This window comes from Symphalangus syndactylus, chromosome X (assembly GCF_028878055.3).
Source record: "Symphalangus syndactylus isolate Jambi chromosome X, NHGRI_mSymSyn1-v2.1_pri, whole genome shotgun sequence".
NCBI classification, from domain to species: domain Eukaryota; kingdom Metazoa; phylum Chordata; class Mammalia; order Primates; family Hylobatidae; genus Symphalangus; species Symphalangus syndactylus.
Window position 1 is genome coordinate 137,870,804 of NC_072447.2, and position 19,058 is coordinate 137,889,861.

A 19,058-nucleotide genomic window follows, 5' to 3' on the forward strand; every position below is an offset into this window, starting at 1 on the left:
CTCGGAGGGTCCTATGCCCACGAAGTCTCGCTGATTGCTAGCACAGCAGTCTGAGATCAAACTGCAAGGCCACAGCGAGGCTGGGGGAGGGGCGCCCGCCATTGCCCAGGCTTGCTTAGGTAAACAAAGCAGCCGGGAAGCTCGAACTGGGTGGAGCCCACCACAGCTCAAAGAGGCCTGACTGCCTCTGTAGGCTCCACCTCTGGGGGCAGGGCACAGACAAACAAAAAGACAGCAGTAACCTCTGCAGACTTAAATGTCCCTGTCTTACAGCTTTGAAGAGAGTAGTGGTTCTCCCAGCACACAGCTGGAGATCTGAGAACGGGCAGACTGCCTCCTCAAGTGGGTCCCTGACCCCTGACCCCCGAGCAGCCTAACTGGGAGGCACCCCCAAGTAGGGGCAGACTGACACCTCACACGGCTGGGTACTCCTCTGAGACAAAACTTCCAGAGGAACGATCAGGCAGCAGCATTCGTGGTTCACAAAAATCTGCTGTTCTGCAGCCTCCACTGCTGATACCCAGGCAAACAGGGTCTGGAGTGGACCTCTAGCAAACTCCAACAGACCTGCAGCTGAGGGTCCTGTCTGCTAGAAGGATAACTAACAAACAGAAACGACATCCACACCAAAAACCCATCTGTACATCACCATCATCAAACACCAAAAGTAGATAAAAGCATAAAGATGGGGAAAAAACAGAGCAGAAAAACTGGAAATTCTAAAACGCAGAGCACCTCTCCTCCTCCAAAGGAACGCAGTTCCTCACCAGTAACGGAACAAAGCTGGACGGAGAATGACTTTGACGAGTTGAGAGAAGAAGAAGCCTTCAGACGATCAAACTACTCCGAGCTACAGGAGGAAATTCAAACCAAAGGCAAAGAAGTTAAAAACTTTGAAAAAGTATGGGCGCGGTGGCTCACGCTTGTAATCCCAGCACTTTGGGAGGCCGAGGCGGGCGGATCACGAGGTCAGGAGATCGAGACCACGGTGAAACCCTGTCTCTACTAAAAATACAGAAAATTAGCTGGGCATGGTGGCGGGTGCCTGTAGTCCCAGCTACTCGGAGAGGCTGAGGCAGGAGAATGTGTGAACCCGGGAGGCGGAGCTTGCAGTGAGCCGAGATTGCGCCACTGCACTCCAGCCTGGGCGACAGAGCGAGACTCCGTCTCAAAAAAGAAAAAAACTTTGAAAAAAATTTAGACGAATGTATAACTAGAATAACCAATACAGAGAAGTGCTTAAAGGAGCTGATGGAGCTGAAAGCCAAGGCTTGAGAACTACGTGAAGAATGCAGAAGCCTCAGCAGCCGATGCGATCAACTGGAAGAAAGGGTATCAGTGATGGAAGATGAAATGAATGAAATGAAGCAAGAAGGGAAGTTTAGAGAAAAAAGAATAAAAAGAAACAAACAAAGACTGTAAGAGGCTAGCAGAAGTGAAGCCATGGTGATGCCACGGGTAGGATCAATTTGGATCCCCCACCCCCTCTCCCCTGGCCTCTTGACGTCTTTTCACTTTGCACAAACTTCACTTGCTCTTCACTTCAGGAAGAGCGCCGTGGTCTCCTCAGCTGCATAGCAGCCCATACACAAAGCCAGGCTCAGGTCCATTAGGATGTGGTGCTCTTTAGAAGAAGTGACTTCAGGCTGGGTGCTTGAATCCCAACCTGGCTCAGCCTGTAATCTCAGCACTTTGTGGAGGCCGAGGCAGGCAGATCACCTGAGGTCGAGTTGGAGACCAGTCTGGTCCCATCACTACTAAAAATACAAAAATTAGCCAGGCTTGGTGGCAAGCACCTGTAAACCCAGCTGCTTGGGAGGCTGAGGCAGGAGAATCACTTGAACCCGGAAGGCAGAGGTTGCAGTGAGCCAAGATCGTGCCATTGCATTCCAGCCTGGGTGACAAGAGAGAGACTCCATCACACACACACACACACACACAAAGAAGTGACTTCAAACTAATGACTCCCTCCACAGCCAGCCCCAGAGGCAGCGATCAGGGCAGGCATCTGCCTTTGATCCAGGAGACACTGCAGCCCAGGAAACAAGGCCCCAGTTCCCTACTTTTTGAGTAGAGACCACTGCTTTCCAGAATACTCCTCACTTCCCCTTAGGTGAGCAGAAGATGAGCAGTGAGGGAGGGCAGGAGAGGAGGAAGCTGGCTCTGTGCCCCACTCCAAGGGCCACGGCTTTGCTCTGTGCCCCGCTCCAAGGGCCACGGCTTTGCTCTGTGCCCCACTCCAAGGGCCACGGCTTTGGGTCTACGTCACAGCCCACAGCCAAGGGCAATCATAAGCACAATGAGTGCAGCTTCTTATGTCTCAAGTTTTCTGCCCCATCAAATAACCCACCAGGTGTAATTTGTAATTTCCAAAGAGAAAGGGTATTTTCAACTAATTTAGTAAACCTGACATGTTCTCAGTTGCCTTGGTTTTTGTAGGAGGTCATTTTTGTGGCTACTTTCGTGCTGTCTTTTTCTTCAACTTATGGGAAGTGGAAAGAATGCAGGGCTGGCACGTGATCTGCATGCTGGTCTTGGCTCTGCATCTTACTCACTGGGAGGCCTTTTTTTGGAGGGCAAGTAACTTCAACTTCAGAGTCTCAGTTTTCTCAGCTGTAAAAGAGAGATAAATAATAACTGCCCTTCCAATCTTACAATGGTGATCATTGAAATAAAATTATGGCTTAGAAAAGTCTCATGAAGCTTTGGAGGGAAAATACAGTGATTAATACATTATCAAAATACAGTATTAATAGTACCCTATTTTAAAATGTTCTTCAGTGTTTAGAAAAACATTCTTAGAATAATTCTTAAGGTCTTATCTATTTACCCTGTATGTTTTTTGGTTTTGTTTTTGCTTATGTTGACTCTATTAATATTATTCATTACATTTTTTTAGTATGAGGGCAAGGTTGGCCATGAAATATTAAATTCATTAGAATGTGGGATAAAATGACCCAAATGGTTATTTACGTGGCAGGGGAGATGCACTAAGAATTTGATCTCATGTATAAAGACAATTAGCTTTGTTGATCCAGTAGGTTTACTACTTTTCCATAGTATATTACTGTTTCACAACAGCACATTATGTCCAGGTCATTTGGTTATAAAGTAGAAAGTCAATCATAACCCCATGGCGACCTATCATCAGGCCAGTTTGTGAGCCTCTTCACCTGGTCTTTTTGATTATGAGAGCAGATTGCCCTGAACTGGATCCCTGGAGCTTTGAGCTAAGAACTTCATCAGATTCCTGCTAGAGGCTAATTAATCATCAAATCAGCTCATTGCAAAACCAAGTAGCCATGCTGATCCATTAATGCAAGTCCCCAGAGTCTTCAGGGCAGCGAAAGAGAAGGAAATGGCCTAATCTCCTCCCAGGATTAGAAGGGAGAAGTTCCTGAGATCTAATGAGTTCCTGCTAAACTGGGGGTTGTGCTCCAAGAATTATGCTTTTTCTACCTATCCCAGTAATATTCCTTTCAAAAAGCTACCCAGAAACAAAGGCGCCTATTGTATTGCCCTGCAGTGCTCAAGCATTTAAGTTTCTCTTATTGGTGTAAGCAATTCAACACTCATGCAGAGCTACAGGCTAAGGTCACTCAGTGGGTTAGAAAGAGAAATAGCAATCAACTACCTGCCCTTTCTGCCTACGTGAAGTCAGACTGATCTGACTGATTTTTTAAAATGCCTTTACCAGTTATGTGGGACTATAGCAAATCTTCTCTTTGTTCTGGAAGAGCATGTGGTTTGCAATTTGGTTCCTATTTGGGTTAACAGTCACTGACAAGAGAGAATAACTTTGATAATTGCTCTAGGTTTTTTTCTGATTGCTCTGAAATATTTAGCTGTCCAACATGACACCATAATAACTGGCTGAAACGTGAAAAGCCTTCTAGTGGAGCAAGTAGCATGCAGGTAGCTTGCATGGTAGCAGTTTGGTTTTCTGCTGTTGTTGCTGAGATGACTGGTTGTTTTGGTGTTATGTATACATATACCATCCTGGTTTCTTTTTTCACTGAGTTGCCCTAAAAGTAAGCTCCTTTATTTTATTTATTTATTTATTTTTGAGATGGAGTTTTGCTCTTGTTGCCCAGTCTGGAGTGCAGTGGTGCAATCTCAGCTCACTGCATCCTCCTACTCCTGGGTTCAAGCGATTCTCCTGCCTCAGCCTCCCTAGTAGCTGGGATTACAGGCATGCACCACCATGCCCGGTTAATTTTTGTATTTTTAGTACAGACAGGGTTTCACCATGTTGGTCAGGCTGTTCTTGAACTCCTGACCTCAAGTGATCCACCCACCTCAGCCTCCCAAAGTGCTGGGATTACAGGTGTGAGCCACAGCGCCTGGCCGGTAAACTCCCTTTAAAAAAGCAAACTCTCGGCTGGGCACAGTGGCTCACGCTTGTAATCCCAGCACTTTGGGAGGCCGAGGCGGGCAGATCACAAGGTCAGGAGTTTGAGACCAGCCTGGCCAACATGGTGAAACCCTGTCTCTATTAAAAATACAAAAATTAGCTGGGCATGGTGACAGGTGCCTGTAATCCCAGGTACTCGGGAGGCTGAGGCAGGAGAATTACTTGAACCTGGGAGATGGAGGCTGCGGTGAGCTGAGATTGTGCCATTGCACTCCAGCCTAGGCAACAAGAGCGAAACTCTGCCTCCAAAAAAAAAAAAAAAAAAAAAAAAAAGAACTCTCTGAGAGGAAGCATGCTATAAATCATAGACTCTGAAGCCAGACTGACCTAAGTTTATTAGCTGTGGGATCTTGGAAAAGCCAAATAACATCTCTGCACTGTAGTTAGCTCATTTTGTAAATCTGACATGATGATATCTGCCTTGTGATCTTGTTGCAAGATTGTTAGGAGGCTGTTTAGAGCCTACTCTGTGCCAGGCAGTCAGTACTCCCTAACTTTCAATACACAGACAGAGCACCTGGGGAATCTTGTTAAACTGCACACCCTGGTTCAGTCAGTTGTGGGTGGAGAATGAGGCTCTCCATGGCTAGTAAGCTCCCAGGTAAGCCCATGCTGCTGGGCCACGGACCACACATGGAATAGCAAGGGTCTAGATATCATTTGCAAAGTGTCTAACACAGTTAATGCTCAATACTAATGCCTGTTTACCCTGGAATAATTCAATCACTCATTTTAAAGTGGGTGAGAAGTCCCTTTTCCACAAAAGTAATATCAGTCTGCCAATACCTATGAACCCATATCCTTTACAAAATCCATCTTGGCCCCGCAGGTGGCTCACGCCTGTAATCCCAGCACTTTGGGAGGCAGAGATGGGTGGATCACTTGAGGTCAGGAGTTTGAGACCAGCCTGGCCAATATGGTGAAACCCCATCTCTACTAAAAATACAAAAATTAGCAGGGCATGGTGGCACGAGCCTGTAATCCCAGCTACTCGGGAGGCTGAGACAGGAGAATTGCTTGAACCCAGGAGGCGGAGGTTGCAGTGAGCCGAGATTGTGCCACTGCACTTCAGCCTGGGCAACAGAGCAAGACTCTGTCTCAAAACAAACAAACAAACAAAAAACACTAAAATCCGTCTCATCACGATTGGCCATGGTTGGTAGTTTCTGAAGGCAGGTGATAGGTACATAGGCAGAGTTCATTTATACTATTCTCTTGACTTTTGTAAATATTCAAAATTTTCCATAAGAAATATTTTAAGGTAAGAAAGAAAACCCCAACAGAGGATTTTTAGGGCAGTGAAACTACTACGTATGATGCTATACTGGTGGGTGAATATCATTAAACATTTGTCCAAACCCATAGAATATATTATACCAACAGTGAACCCTAATGTAAACTATGGGCTTTGAGTGATCATGATGTGTCAATGTAGGTTCATTGATTGTAACAAATGTACCAGTCTGGTGAGGAATGTTGCTAGTGGGAGAGGCTGTGCATGTGGGGGAGGGAGGACGGAGTATATGTGAACTCTGTACTTTCTGAACAATTTTGCTGTGAACCCAAAACTGCTCTCAAAAATAAAGTCTATTAAAAAAACACACAAAGAAACAAAAAACATCTGCTCCCTAGCAGCCTGAGAACAGCAGAAGATACAGGTTATCTAGTACAGTGATTAGCTGCAAAAACCTGTTTATTAGGAGAGAGGGTGCTTTTGTTTAATAGATTGCATTCCTGGCCGAGTATGATGGCTGACACCTGTAATCCCAGCACTTTGGGAGGCCGAGGTGGGAGGATTGTTTGAACCCAGGAATTCAAGACCAGCCTGACAAAGTGAGACCCTCATGTCTACAAATAATAATAAAAAAAAATTAGCCAGGCATGGTGGTGTGTGCCTGTAATCCCAGCTACTTGGGAGGCTAAGGTGGGAGGATCACTTGAGCCTGGGAGTTTGAGGCTGAAGTGAGCCATGATCACAATACTGCATTGCAGCCTAGGCGACAGAGCAAGGCTCTGTCTCAGACAAAAAAAAGAAAGAAAGAAAGAAGGAGAGAGAGAGAGAGAGAAAGAAAGAAGGAAAGAAAAGAAAAAGAAAGAAAGAAAGAAAGAAACCAAATCCATTCCTAACCGTACCTCCTGTGACATGATTGTGCAAAAGTAATTTACTGTGGGATTTCATCTGTGTGTATGTGCGCGCGCCTGTGCCACATTTGCATTCTGCTTTCTATCCCAGAGGTTGGCAGTTCTCTTAACATAATCACACCTCACACTTCATTTTGTCAAGACAGATTTTGCATTGTTTTTCTCTACCCTGGTGGACTAAAAAATCTGTCTGCATTCTTATGAAATCATTTCATTTATTCTTTTCACTTTATCAAATCAAGCCTTTCCCCCACCTACCTGGATCACATTCTGAACTGTCTAGCTTATGTGTTTGTTAAGTCAGTGATTCACAAAGCAATCACCCAGCTAATTGGCAAACGTATTTAGTGAGCTGGACATTCCTCACCATCATCTTCTTTGAACTGGACCCAGTTTCTATTAGGCGCTGAAGATAACATAGCCCATGGCAGGTGTCACTTTAATTTGTTGACTATCTTTTGATTAACTAAGTGACGGGCAAATCACAGAAAAACTAAATGAACAAAATAAACAGCCAGCTTGCATTTTTGTTCTCTTGGTCATATAAAGCCTCTCCAAACCAGTGTCAATTTATTCCTCCTTTTTCTGCCCATGGCTTACTTAAAGGGTCTTTGATGTGGTAACTGAACAGGCCTCTCTTAGCTGGGTCAACTCTTTGTTATTCTGTTTGCTATTTAATCCCAGAGACTAATGTTCTGCTCTGGTATGTTGTTTATCACTTCCAGATTATAGGTGTAGCAAATACTTTCCTAATGACATAATCACTAACTTGACATTCTGCTTCTAGGATAATGCAGCTAGGCTGGCTGGGCCCCTCCATTTGAAACTTCTAAGATAGCTCCCAGTTCCTCCCACCCCCTAACTTCCTTTAGGTCTAAATTGTTCCTTTTAGGCATGCTTTCTCTAAATGGCAGGGTTTTAGGTACCACTTGAAATCTTCAATCTCTTTCATAATAGTCAAGTTTTGAAACCTTAGCGTCCATTTCCGTGTGTGTGTGGAAACCCTGTAGATACCACCTCTGCAGCCGCTATAGTCCTTCAACTTACTCGTTCAGTGAATGAAAATACCTGGGAGACACTTGTTTCCAGAATCTTTTCTAGAAACTTAAAACTTCACATGCCGACTTTGTACAACTCCTTTTGAAATGAACTCGGGTGGCAGAACTGTGCTGGCCTAACGATTTCGAGGTGGCAGAAACACCCGCAGTGACAGATAATTGCAACTATTGCCATGTCTCTTGCTGTGTTTCCTGTTTGCTAGCTGCCTTCAGGATGAATCATATTTGTTTTCACGAATTACTTCTTTACCTCTTCTCTGATTTCGTGATACCTGTGGCCCCTTGGCTAGCTTAGTTCTTTCCTCATGAGCCTGTGTTCATCCCCATGAGTCATGGCAGTAAAGTTTTCTTCACAGCAGACAGGAAATAATGGAACACACAACAGTTTCATCTCCCTAGACACTATTTCAAAACAAATCTCACCTCGTGGCACATCCTTGCCTCTTGTGAATCCAACTCCTCTCTGTATGTGAATTAAACTCACCCTTCCAGAGCCAGCTCAAGCCCCAGGTCTCTGACTACTCATGAAACTATTATTGTTTCTATAGAAAAGAAATAAGAATATACAGGTTGAGCGCCCCTAATCCAAAACTCCAAAGTCTGAAATGCTCCAAACTGAAACTTCTGGAGTGCTGACATGATGCCCCAAGTGAAAAATTCCACACCTGACCTCATGTGATGGGTCACAGTCAAAAGGCAGGTGCACAAGTTTATTCGATGTCCCCAAGGGAAAAATAAAATTACCTGCTATGTGTATAAGGTATGAAGGTATGTATGAAACAAATTTCATGTTTAGAGATGGGGTCCTATCCCCAAGTTATCTCATTATGTATATGCAAGTATCCCCAAATCTGAAAAAATTCCCAAATCCTAAACACTTCTGGTCTCAAGCATTTTGGATAAGGGATACTCAACTTGTATATGTTTTGCATAAAGAAACAGAAGTAGCCTAGCCAACATGGCAAAACCCTGTCTACTAAAAATACAAAAATTAGCCAGGCGTGGTGGTGCAAATCTGTAATCCCAGCTACTCAGGAGGCTGAGGCTGCAGTGAGCCGAGATTGCGCCACTGAACTTCAGCCTGGGTGAGAGAGCGACCCTGTCTCAAACACACACACACACACACGTATATTTAAACTAATAAAAGTGGTCACTTGTAAGGGGCTGGGTGCACCAGGAGGGTGAGGAGTGACTTTTCACTGTATATCTATAGTTTTTTACTTTTGAAGCATATGATTGTTACCTATTCAAGAAGTTAAATTACAAAGTGAATTACATCCCTTGGTAAATAAAGCTGATATATTTCAATGTTTCTATTTTTCCTATGTCAATCACAGAAATATGAGACAACTTTAGGAAATAGGAGAGCTAAAACCTTAAGTTCCTCAAAGATAAGTCAAATAAAATGTTTAAATCAATGTGAAGCTCAGGTATCCATTTCTGTTTATTTCTTAAAGTAATTTCTGTTCTTTACAATGTGTTATTACACACACACACGTATGTGCACTTGCACACACGTGCACACACAGGACTTGAGATGGAGAAACAAGAATAGCCTCCATACATAATTTTTACAAAGTTCAAAGTAGATTACATTTATGTGCTTTTCATTCATTACACAATGTACAGACATGATCCGTTTAATGACAGGCTCCTCACACAGTTAAACAGTGAGGGTTTCCTATGGAAGACTAGACATAGAAGTTTTTAGCAGAGACTGTTTTCTGCAAAAACCAACCTCAGGCATACATTTGTGTTTACATATATTCCTTGAGAATACTACAGTAGCAGTGCATAAGTTCATTCTGTAAAAAGATCTGAAAGATGATTTTCAAGAGACTCTTAATACATTGTGCTTTCAGGTAAAAATCCTTAGACAAAAGATCAGTTACTATGAAAATAAGTTAAAACTGCATATGTGTTAAAGATCAGAAGAGGCTATAAAGAAATGTAAATAGTTGTGCTTAGGGGACTTTTTTTGGCAAAGTTGTCTTAAAAATAAATAAAAACTTAAAAAAAAGTCTCAGTGACTGATATAAAATAGACACAGCTATCAAGAGTTTCTTACACTTGGCTTAGAGTTTAAAGGTGAAAAATCATCTCCACATAAATCACCTGGTATCTGGTAATCCCAGTCTGGGCAAGTCAGGCAGGGAGGGGCTTGGAAGAAAACATAGATTTTTCCTTCCTATTAACACAAAGCATTAACCAGAGGTAAAGCCAGGGTGAACCAACTAATTAAACAGATGCCTACCTTCCTTTAGAACTCTTAGACCAAAGAGAGAGGTCACCCTACTTCTATTAGGTTTTTTTAAAAAACCCCTGTGATTCTTGGTGTCTGGACCACAACCCATTCTGTAATTCACAAGATTAATTAAATATGTCCTCTCTTCTGCGAGACCCTAGGATAAGCATGATCCCTTAGTACCTTATGCTTTATTTGCCCTCTACACATTAATGGTAAAACACTTATTTTTAGAAACACCATGGCAACCATTTTAGAGGGCAAGGTATAATTAACATAATAACGCTGATGTTTGTAGCTAGAGAATAAATGTCATTTTAGTTTTGGGCCGGTCAGTTTGCTCTTTTAGTCCTGTAACTTCGAAGCACATATGACCCCTAGCAATCAAAGTGAATTGGAAAAAAAGGTGAGAAAATAACAAATGTTTTAAAGTTTCTTGCACAACAGGTATAGGTATAAAAAGAATTTCTTCAAATAATTTTCCCAGGTGTCACTCAGAAGCATCCTTGCTGTCTGTAAAATAATGTTCTGCAGTCCTTCAAATTAAATTATAATTTAAAATATATATTATACATTTGCAATTATTTGAAATCATTCAATAGTTTGTTGCATGTTAATGGAGTGAAATAGAGATAAAAGGTAGTCCACATTCATATTTTCAAGACAGATTTGCTTCAGAAGTCAATTGAAATCCTTGCTCATGTTCTAAGTATGGCCATTGTGATAAGACCTGAAAGAAGAAAAATGGAGAACAGTTAAAGATATGCATCTAACAGAATCTTTCATTCAATAAGCAATTGTTTGGACCTCAATGAACAAATAAAACATAGCACATAGGCAGGCACTCTACCAAGAACTCAAAGTCAATTTGAATTTTGTTGATATGATAAAGAAGAAATCCAATTTATAGCGATGGGCAGTCACTGGAGAGATTTAATTAAATCACTAATGTCTGGCCATAGCAAATCTATCTATCAAACATACCTTCTACTTTATCCAGTCACATCAAACATAATAATAGCAGATGTGCCATTTTAAAGCATGGGTAAAGCCAGTGGACTGTTAACAGAACCATCAAGAGTCTACCTGTATCCCAGGGCCCTAGGGCCACAAAGAGACAGAAGCATGGCATTTTCCTGCTTTGCTTCTCTCTTTTGAAGAGAAAATATATAAAATATAAAATAATAATAAGAATATGCTCAGTCCTAAATGAAGGATGATGAAAGTGTGATTAAAAAAAAAAAAAGTACAGAGAAGGAGGATAATCACATGAGACTGGGGCAGTCAGAAAAGTTGCCCCCAGTGATAAAAAGCTGCTTTAAAAGATGGACAGGGGCTAGGCATGGTGGCTCATGCCTGTAATGCCAGCACTTTGGGAGGCCGGGGCAGGTGGATCACACGAGGTCAGGAGTTCAAGATAAGCCTGGCCAACATGGTAAAACCCCGTCTCTACTAAAAATACAAAAATTAGCCAGGTGTGGTGGCGAGCACCTGTAATCCCAGCTACTTGGGAAGCTGAGGCAGGAGAATCCCTTGAACTGGGGAGGCGGAGGTTGCAGTGAGCTGAGATCTGGCCAGCCACTGCCCTCCAGCCTGGGTGACAGAGCGAGACTTTATCTCAAAAAAAAAAAAAAAAAAAAAAAAAAAAGATGGACAGGAAAGAGAGAACGAGGAGATGGGCAGACATTTCAGGTGAGGGAATGGCATGAGTAAGGGCCTGGAGAACTGGGCCGCTAGAGGAGCTTTTCCAGAATGAGTGAATAATCTAAAAGGCTTTATGCAGTGATTTACAGAAGGAAGCAGCTAGACAAAATTGGCTCAGAGAGGTCTCAGATTGTGGAGAGTCTTAAATGCCAAACTATGGCACTGAAGGTTATATACTTCATCCTATGGATTATGGGGAACCACTGAAGGTTTTTGACTAGGGGGTGGTTGTGAGAGCAAAAGAGAATTAATCTGACAACATGATGGATGGTTGGGGGTGGGAATGAATGGGGGAAAGAAATAGGGAGAGAAGGAACACAGACAGAAGGGAGAGAGACAATCAAGAAGATGATTTCAAAATAAAAGAGAGAGAACGAGAGAGCGGCTGGGCATGGTGGCTCACACCTGTAATCCTAGCATTTTGGGAGGCTGAGTTGGGCGGATCACCTGAGGTCGGGAGTTCGAGACCACCCTGACCAACATGGAGAAACTGTCTCTACTAAAAATACAAAATTAGCCGGGTGTGGTGGCGCATGCCTGTAATCCCAGCTACTCAGGAGGCTAAGGCAGGAGAATCGCTTGAACCTGGGAGGTGGGGCTTGCAGTGAGCCGAGATTGCAACATTGCACTCCAGCCTAGGCAAGGAGAGCGAAACTCCGTCTCTAAATAAATAAATAAATAAATAAGAGAAAGCACATATGCCAGGGAATACTGAAAAGAGTTGGCATCTAAGCAAAGGTGAGAGGAGAACATGAGGAAAGTCATTCATCACCAGAACGCTAATCCTCGACACATGGAAGGTACGGAATAAATATTTGTTCAATTGAAACAATTAACTCTAAGATTTCAAGCCAGGATGACTGAAATAGTGAATCAACAGGAAATAAGGGAATTGGTTTAAAGAGAAAGGTTCTGAACATGGTGTCTTCAAAAGTAAAGAAAAAATAATAATAAAAAAGTTCACAATATTAAACAAGGCTGCGTTGTTCATCTTTATCACTGTATGTACTTTGTCTGTTTCCCTAGGAGCAATTCCTAAAAGTAGAAATGCTGTATCGTGGAATGCATGCGTTTTACATTTTATACATGTTTTATGCCATTGCAAGTCAGCAAAAGGAAAATAATTGAATACAGTATCAGGTACTAGATAAATAAGCTAAAAAGAACTAAATATGAGTTAAAGTCTTCAAAGGCACCTGACCTCAATATGCTCTTGAAGCATTTCTTTACCTGTTCTTTGGAAAAAAACAAAAAAAATAAAACCACCACCACCCTACCACACACAAAGCCCTACACATATGTCCCAAATGCATCTTTAAAACCCTTACCTAAGATATAAGCAGCCACTAATTTTTGATTCACACTTAAGTGGAGGTAGAGAGGCACCAGCGATTCCACATCCCCCAGTGTAGGCAGCATCAGGGCTGCAATGCACACCACTCCCAGGAAGACAGTTAGTAAACTAGGTCCTGAGGATACAGCTCTGTTTTCTGTAAAAAGACAAAAATCCCTAAGCTTCCTTCTAAAAACTTTAAGACAAAAGTTCCTTCACATACACTGGCTGCCACAGACCAGGATTCTGATTTTGTCTAACTTCTCCGATTGTTTCCCCATCATTTTCATCCATCTGAGAGTTAACTGCTGGGCTGATGTGGAAGCCATGTCTTAACTGGTCTGAATCATTGCAGGATGGAATGCTGACGTGGCATTGTGAGGTAGTGAGTTCTTACTGAAAGGAGGTCACCAACTCCCCCGACCATCCCACCCTAGTCAGTAGAAAGTATTCAAGCATGTATCATCAATGTATGCACATTTTAAAATTACATGCACAAGTTCTGTACTGTTATGCTTAATATAAAACATACAAATAGATTTTTGGAAGAATGTGCTCAAAATAAATATAAATTGAAGTTCTGATACTTTCTTCCAGTACCCCAGTGGCTTGCCAGTGTATATTCAATTTGAGCCTGCCACACTAGACCTCCACTACCTTTTGGGAATATTTTAAGGAGCTCCCCAGATAGGCTTGATCCTAATAACTGTACATCCCGCTATCAATTTTGAAAATGTTAAGGAACCAAAAGTGTTTCCCTCTGCTCTAACCTATTTATAGCAAAGAAGAAAACAGCAGCAACAGTATCTGGCAAATACGCTAAGTGAAATAAGCCAGTCACAGAAGGACAAATACTGCATGATTCCACTTACACAGGAAATCTAAAATAGTCAAACTCATAGAAGCAGAGAGCAAAATGGGTGGTTGCCAGGGGCTGGAGGAGGAGGAGAATGCTTAATTGCTAATTAATGGGCATAGGTCTCAATTATGTAAACTGAGTGAGTCCTAGAAATCTACTCGACAATTGTTCTTACATTTAACCAATATTTTATTGTACACAAACATTCATTAAGAGAGTAGATCTCATGTTAAATGTTCCTAAAATAAAATTCTAAAAGATTTTTAAAAAAGGCTGGGCATGGTGGCTCACGCCTGTGATCCCAGCACTTTGGGAGGCCAAGGTGGGTGGACCATGAGGTCAGGGGTTTGAGAACAGCATGGCCAACATGGTGAAACTCCATCTCTACTAAAAATACAAAAATTAGCCGGGTGTGGTGGCACGCACCTGTAGTCCCAGCTACTCAGGAGGCTGAGGGAGGAGAATAGCTTGAACTCGGGAAGTGGAGGTTGCAGTGAGCCTAGACTACACCATTGCACTTCAGCCTGGGTGACAGAGCAAAACTCCGTCTCAAAAAAAAAAAAAAAAAAAAGATTAAAAATGTTATCAGACCTGCTATTCTACAGTTCTGGCTCTATGTGTATAGTATACATACCCATATTTTTAAGAAACCCAATAACAGCATTTTCTGTCATACGGCTTTTCCCACTACCTTTCCTTTCATTAAAAGGAATAGCCAACAGCAACACAATCTTTGTGTTTCATTAATGAAATAATGCTGTTCATTCTATTATTAAATGGAACTTTTCTAAATTATTAATACCTTAGCTGTTGTGTGGAGTTTAACTGAACTTCATCAGAGCCAGAGAGGTGAAAACAAATTCAAATTTTATAGTAATTATTGCTTGGAATGAAACAATAGCAGAAATACCTAAAAGAAAAACCCCAAGTCTTGTTTCAGTTAATAGAGTACCTTTATAGTTATCTTTGTTGCAAGGATGAATTCTCAAAGAAAACAGTTATTTATGACAAGTACGCCATTCACTTCAAACCCACAATAAAGATAATTTCAAGGCCGGGCGCGGTGGCTCACGCTTGTAATCCCAGCACTTTGGGAGGCCGAGGCGGGCGGATCACGAGGTCAGGAGATCGAGACCACGGTGAAACCCCGTCTCTACTACAAATACAAAAAATTAGCCGGGCGTGGTGGCGGGCGCCTGTAGTCCCAGCCACTCGGAGAGGCTGAGGCAGGAGAATGGCGTGAACCCGGGAGGCGGAGCTTGCAGTGAGCCGAGATCGCGCCACTGCACTCCAGCCTGGGCGACAGAGCGAGACTCCGTCTCAAAAAAAAAAAAAAAGATAATTTCAAATAATTTTTAGTATTTAGAGAACATTTAGTATTTAGAGAAATTTGGAATTTTTAGTATTCAAAAAACATTTGCATAAATGCTTGAAATTTTTCAAAATGGAAAAAGCTTTTTTCCCCCCAGTACTACAGGATCGTTGTAAAATATGTTATAAAGATATAGAAAATGTAAATGTTCCTCCATAATTCCACCCTCCTAGAGCTAGCACTGTTAACAGCTTGGTATGTATCCTTTTAGATTTTACAAATGCCCATATAAACATGTAGAAGAATCTTTTATATAAATAAGGCCATATTATACATACTGTTACATAACTGTTTTTTTTCCTTACTTAGAAATATATTTGAAGCTCTTTCTATGACAATGTATAAGCATTCATCATTCTATCAGATCCTTGTAAATGTCTGCCTGGCACACTACCTTATGAATATTTAATCAATTCCCAATTGATGGACTTTTTGGTTATTTTCAATTTTTTATTATTATAAACAATAATTAAGACCATAATTTTCTTAAGCCAGAGGGCACTGACTCAAACATTATAGCATAGACATAGCAGTTCATTAATAATGTAATTAAGACAAACCCACTAAGATTCAGATGTATCTTTTAAAATGGCTTTTTAATAACCTGAGCTCTAGTATTTTATGAAAGTATACTTTGTAGGTTTCCCTTAATTTAACAGTTAAATTTCTGTTGAATGAAAAAAACTCACAAAATATACTCACAAAATGTACTTATGCACATAGGCAAGGTCTGGAAAGTAACATGGAACACTTATATAAGCAGATTTGTTAAGTGTGTGAGATTACAGGTACATTTTCTTATTGCTATATGTGTTTCATACAATACACTTAAATTTTTTTCTCGTTTTTACTGACTTTCAATATGTTTCAAAATCCAAATTTTTCATAATGAAGCCATCAACCATTTTCCTGCTAAAAGTGAGTCTCACAACACTGTTGTACCTCTAATACTTTAATAATATGCATTTGTTGAAATATTCTCTAAGGACTTGTAAAAGTAATGACATTTCAAAGCCTCCCCAAAACAATCGCAATTAATTTTCAACATTTTAGTTCAGAAAAACTTAAAAACCTGAGTTTTCCACATGTTGGAAACTACACATAAATTCCTGTAAATTTAATAGACAGGAGACTAAATCAGTTATCATGTAAAAAGTAAATATCAATTTACTATTAAAGAAGAAAACTTTACTCAACTTACTTCCAGGTAATTAGGCACATTGGGGTAACTACCCATAAATGGGACATGTTGGCCAGGACTGATTGGGGCTCTGCTGTGGTATCACCTTTCCTCTAAACAGCTGTCATAGCCATGAAAACCTTGTAAGCCAAAACAAAACAAAAAAACCATTCCCACAGACCCTAACCAGACCTGAAGTCCAGCCTTCCTAGCTCAGCCCATTTACAAGTTCATTATGTAACTTCTCTGTGCTAGGCCCTGTGCTAGGTGCTGAGGATATAATATTACTAGGAAAAGTGCCTGCCTTCATTGAGCTTCCTTAGAGGAATAGATTAGATAATTTTTTCCCCCAAAACAGAGATCACCGTGTGTTATGCTAGCATCACCTATCCTCATTCATCTGCCTACTCCAATTTTACAATTAGAAAAATTCTCTAATATACTTTAGATAGCAAGGTTTGTTAGAAAACTAAAGGCTGGGTGCAGGAGCTCAGGCCTGTAATCCCAGTACTTTAGGAGGCTGAGGCAGGAGGATTGCTTGAGGCTAGGTAAGACGAGCCTGGGCAACATAGCAAGACCCTGGGTGTGGTGATGAGCACCTGTAGTCCCAGCTACTTGGGAGGCTGAGGCAGGAGGATTACTTGAATCCAGGAGTTGGAGGCTGCAGAGAACTATGATGGCACCACTGCACTCTAGCCTGGGCGACAGAGAGAAACCCTTTCTCAAAAAATAAAAAAATAAGACAATACATACTATAATTATTTAGCCTTTTAGCATGATCTTCACCTGAATTTTAATAAATTTAAAAATAAAAGGAATAAAGTTCTCCTTACATATATTTACATACACATATATCTTACTCCTTATTATTCTTGGTTATTAAACCAATCTGTTAAATACAAAACTGAACTTCAAAGACCATTTTAAATTACAAGTGTAACTTCAAAAAACAAATACAAATTAAATGGCCTTTCTTGTACTAGAGGAAGCATTTTAAAAAGGGAATCTTGCATTTCATAACTACGTTAACTTTACAATATTGATCTGACAAAGTGACACTGGACAAAGGTTCTCTTTCAGCTTCAAAAGATGAAAACTGGTCCTGTCAGTTGATAATAGTTGCTGAGAATAAAACAATCCACTATAGGTTGGTGCAAAAGTAATTGCGGATTTTGCAATTAAAAGTAATGGCAAAAATCCCAATTGCTTTTGCACCAACCTAATAGCTACTACCTAGTCACTAGTCCTGGTATTACCAGAAAATCTAGATGGTCCCTAATGGACTAGGAAGAAACACTTGGCTACAGTAAATCAGAGGCACTACTCCCTGTTATTGAAATAAACATCCTAAAATAAACAAACGGATACGACTGAATTTAACAGCAAGTAGATTTTTTTTAATCCTTCATAAAATGTTGCAATTTCAAGGACGCTGCTATCATATTCATGTACCAGTAACACCATCAAAAAGTTTCCAGTTTCCCTGTTTTTCTATGGAAAATTTTATCTTCCTCCTATTACAACAGGTTTAGGAGGAGATAATGAGAAGTTAAGAAGACGGGATAATGATGTCCAAAGAGTTGAATATGAGGGTAGTGTCAATGTTGAAAGAATATATCATAACACTTCTGAATATCTAAGCTGGAAGGAAATGAGGGCTGGAGAGGGATTCAATTAATAGCCCACAGGGGATATTATAATCTACTTAGTTTAATTAACTGCAACTTTAATGAGATTTTTTTTTTTTTCAAAATAATATGAACAGTGCACTAAGCTTGGCCTATTGCCAAACACAATCTCTCTCTTCCTTGGAACTAATTAAATGAGAAAGGATATAGGAAAGTCATGGAAACAAAAGTATAGAACTGCCAAATTGTACTAGCTTCATAAAGTATGGTGCCTGCAGTCTTAGATATATTTATGTTTATGTTTAAATACAGATATAATTAAAAGGCTACAGCAACATCTACCCTCTCCTTATAGCCTGGTCCAGTGAGGGGTATTCCCTCCTCTTAAAGTCCACCTCCAGGTTTCTTGTTCTACTTCAGGTACCTGATTCTCTAGGTTCAGTTTTGAAGTAGTTGACCATGTTTGAAGTGGTAGATGATTTTTCTAGTAATTATTCTTGGCTGCCTGATTATTTTAAAGTTAATAACGTGTAAGACCTCAAAAGGGCTTTAAAAACAACCCAAAACTACCTGGTTGAAACGACTGCTCAAAAAATAAACTTTCAGTTAAATGTTCCTTTATTCTTTTTTCCTCTTCTTCCTTTTGTTGTTCTTTTGCTGATGGGAGAAGAGTAGCAACAACCTCTTTTCTTCCCAAAGCCTTCCTTTGGCTTTGCTCGGAAACTTGGAGACGGAATTTGTCTATTACACCATAGTGACAGGATCGAACATCTCTATGACGAATCACACTGAAAACAGCAAAAATAACAAATGCTGTTTAGATTTCTGGGGGCTGGCCAAACAGAATGCAGTGAGATATTTTAATATACTAAAACAATATTAACTAACTACAACCAAATACTCAAAAACAGAAATTTGCTAAGATGTTAAAAAATCACAGTATAACCCAAAAGAAATCAGTAATTCGGAAATATTGGATGAAAGCACATAATCTAAAACACAGAATAAAAGTCTTAAGCAAAAAAATAACAGGTAAAGAAAATTCCTTTTTGGTCAGGCACAGTGGCTCACACCTGTAATACCAGCACTTTGGGGGGTTGAGGCCTGGAGTTTGAGACCAGCC

General features: G+C 40.8%; 2 protein-coding genes across 5 annotated transcripts in view; one reads left to right on the forward strand and one right to left on the reverse strand.

Moving 5' to 3' along the window:
* Positions 1-19,058, forward strand: part of PABIR3 (PABIR family member 3) — a 143,792-nt gene that overhangs the window by 93,065 nt on the left and 31,669 nt on the right. The window lies entirely within an intron of this gene.
* Positions 9,041-19,058, reverse strand: part of MOSPD1 (motile sperm domain containing 1) — a 28,189-nt gene continuing 18,171 nt past the window's right edge. The window contains exons 4-6 of one of the 3 annotated variants that reach the window (XM_055267276.2): positions 18,506-18,723; positions 12,892-13,053; positions 9,041-10,589 (exon numbers count right to left, since the gene is read on the reverse strand). In XM_055267276.2, the coding sequence (XP_055123251.1) occupies positions 10,558-10,589; positions 12,892-13,053; positions 18,506-18,723 (412 nt within the window). In that variant the 3' untranslated portion in view covers positions 9,041-10,557. Of the gene's footprint in view, positions 10,590-12,891; positions 13,054-14,557; positions 14,666-18,505; positions 18,724-19,058 lie in introns of those variants that run through there. The other 2 variants (XM_055267277.2, XM_063635056.1) reach the window with 2 other exon arrangements.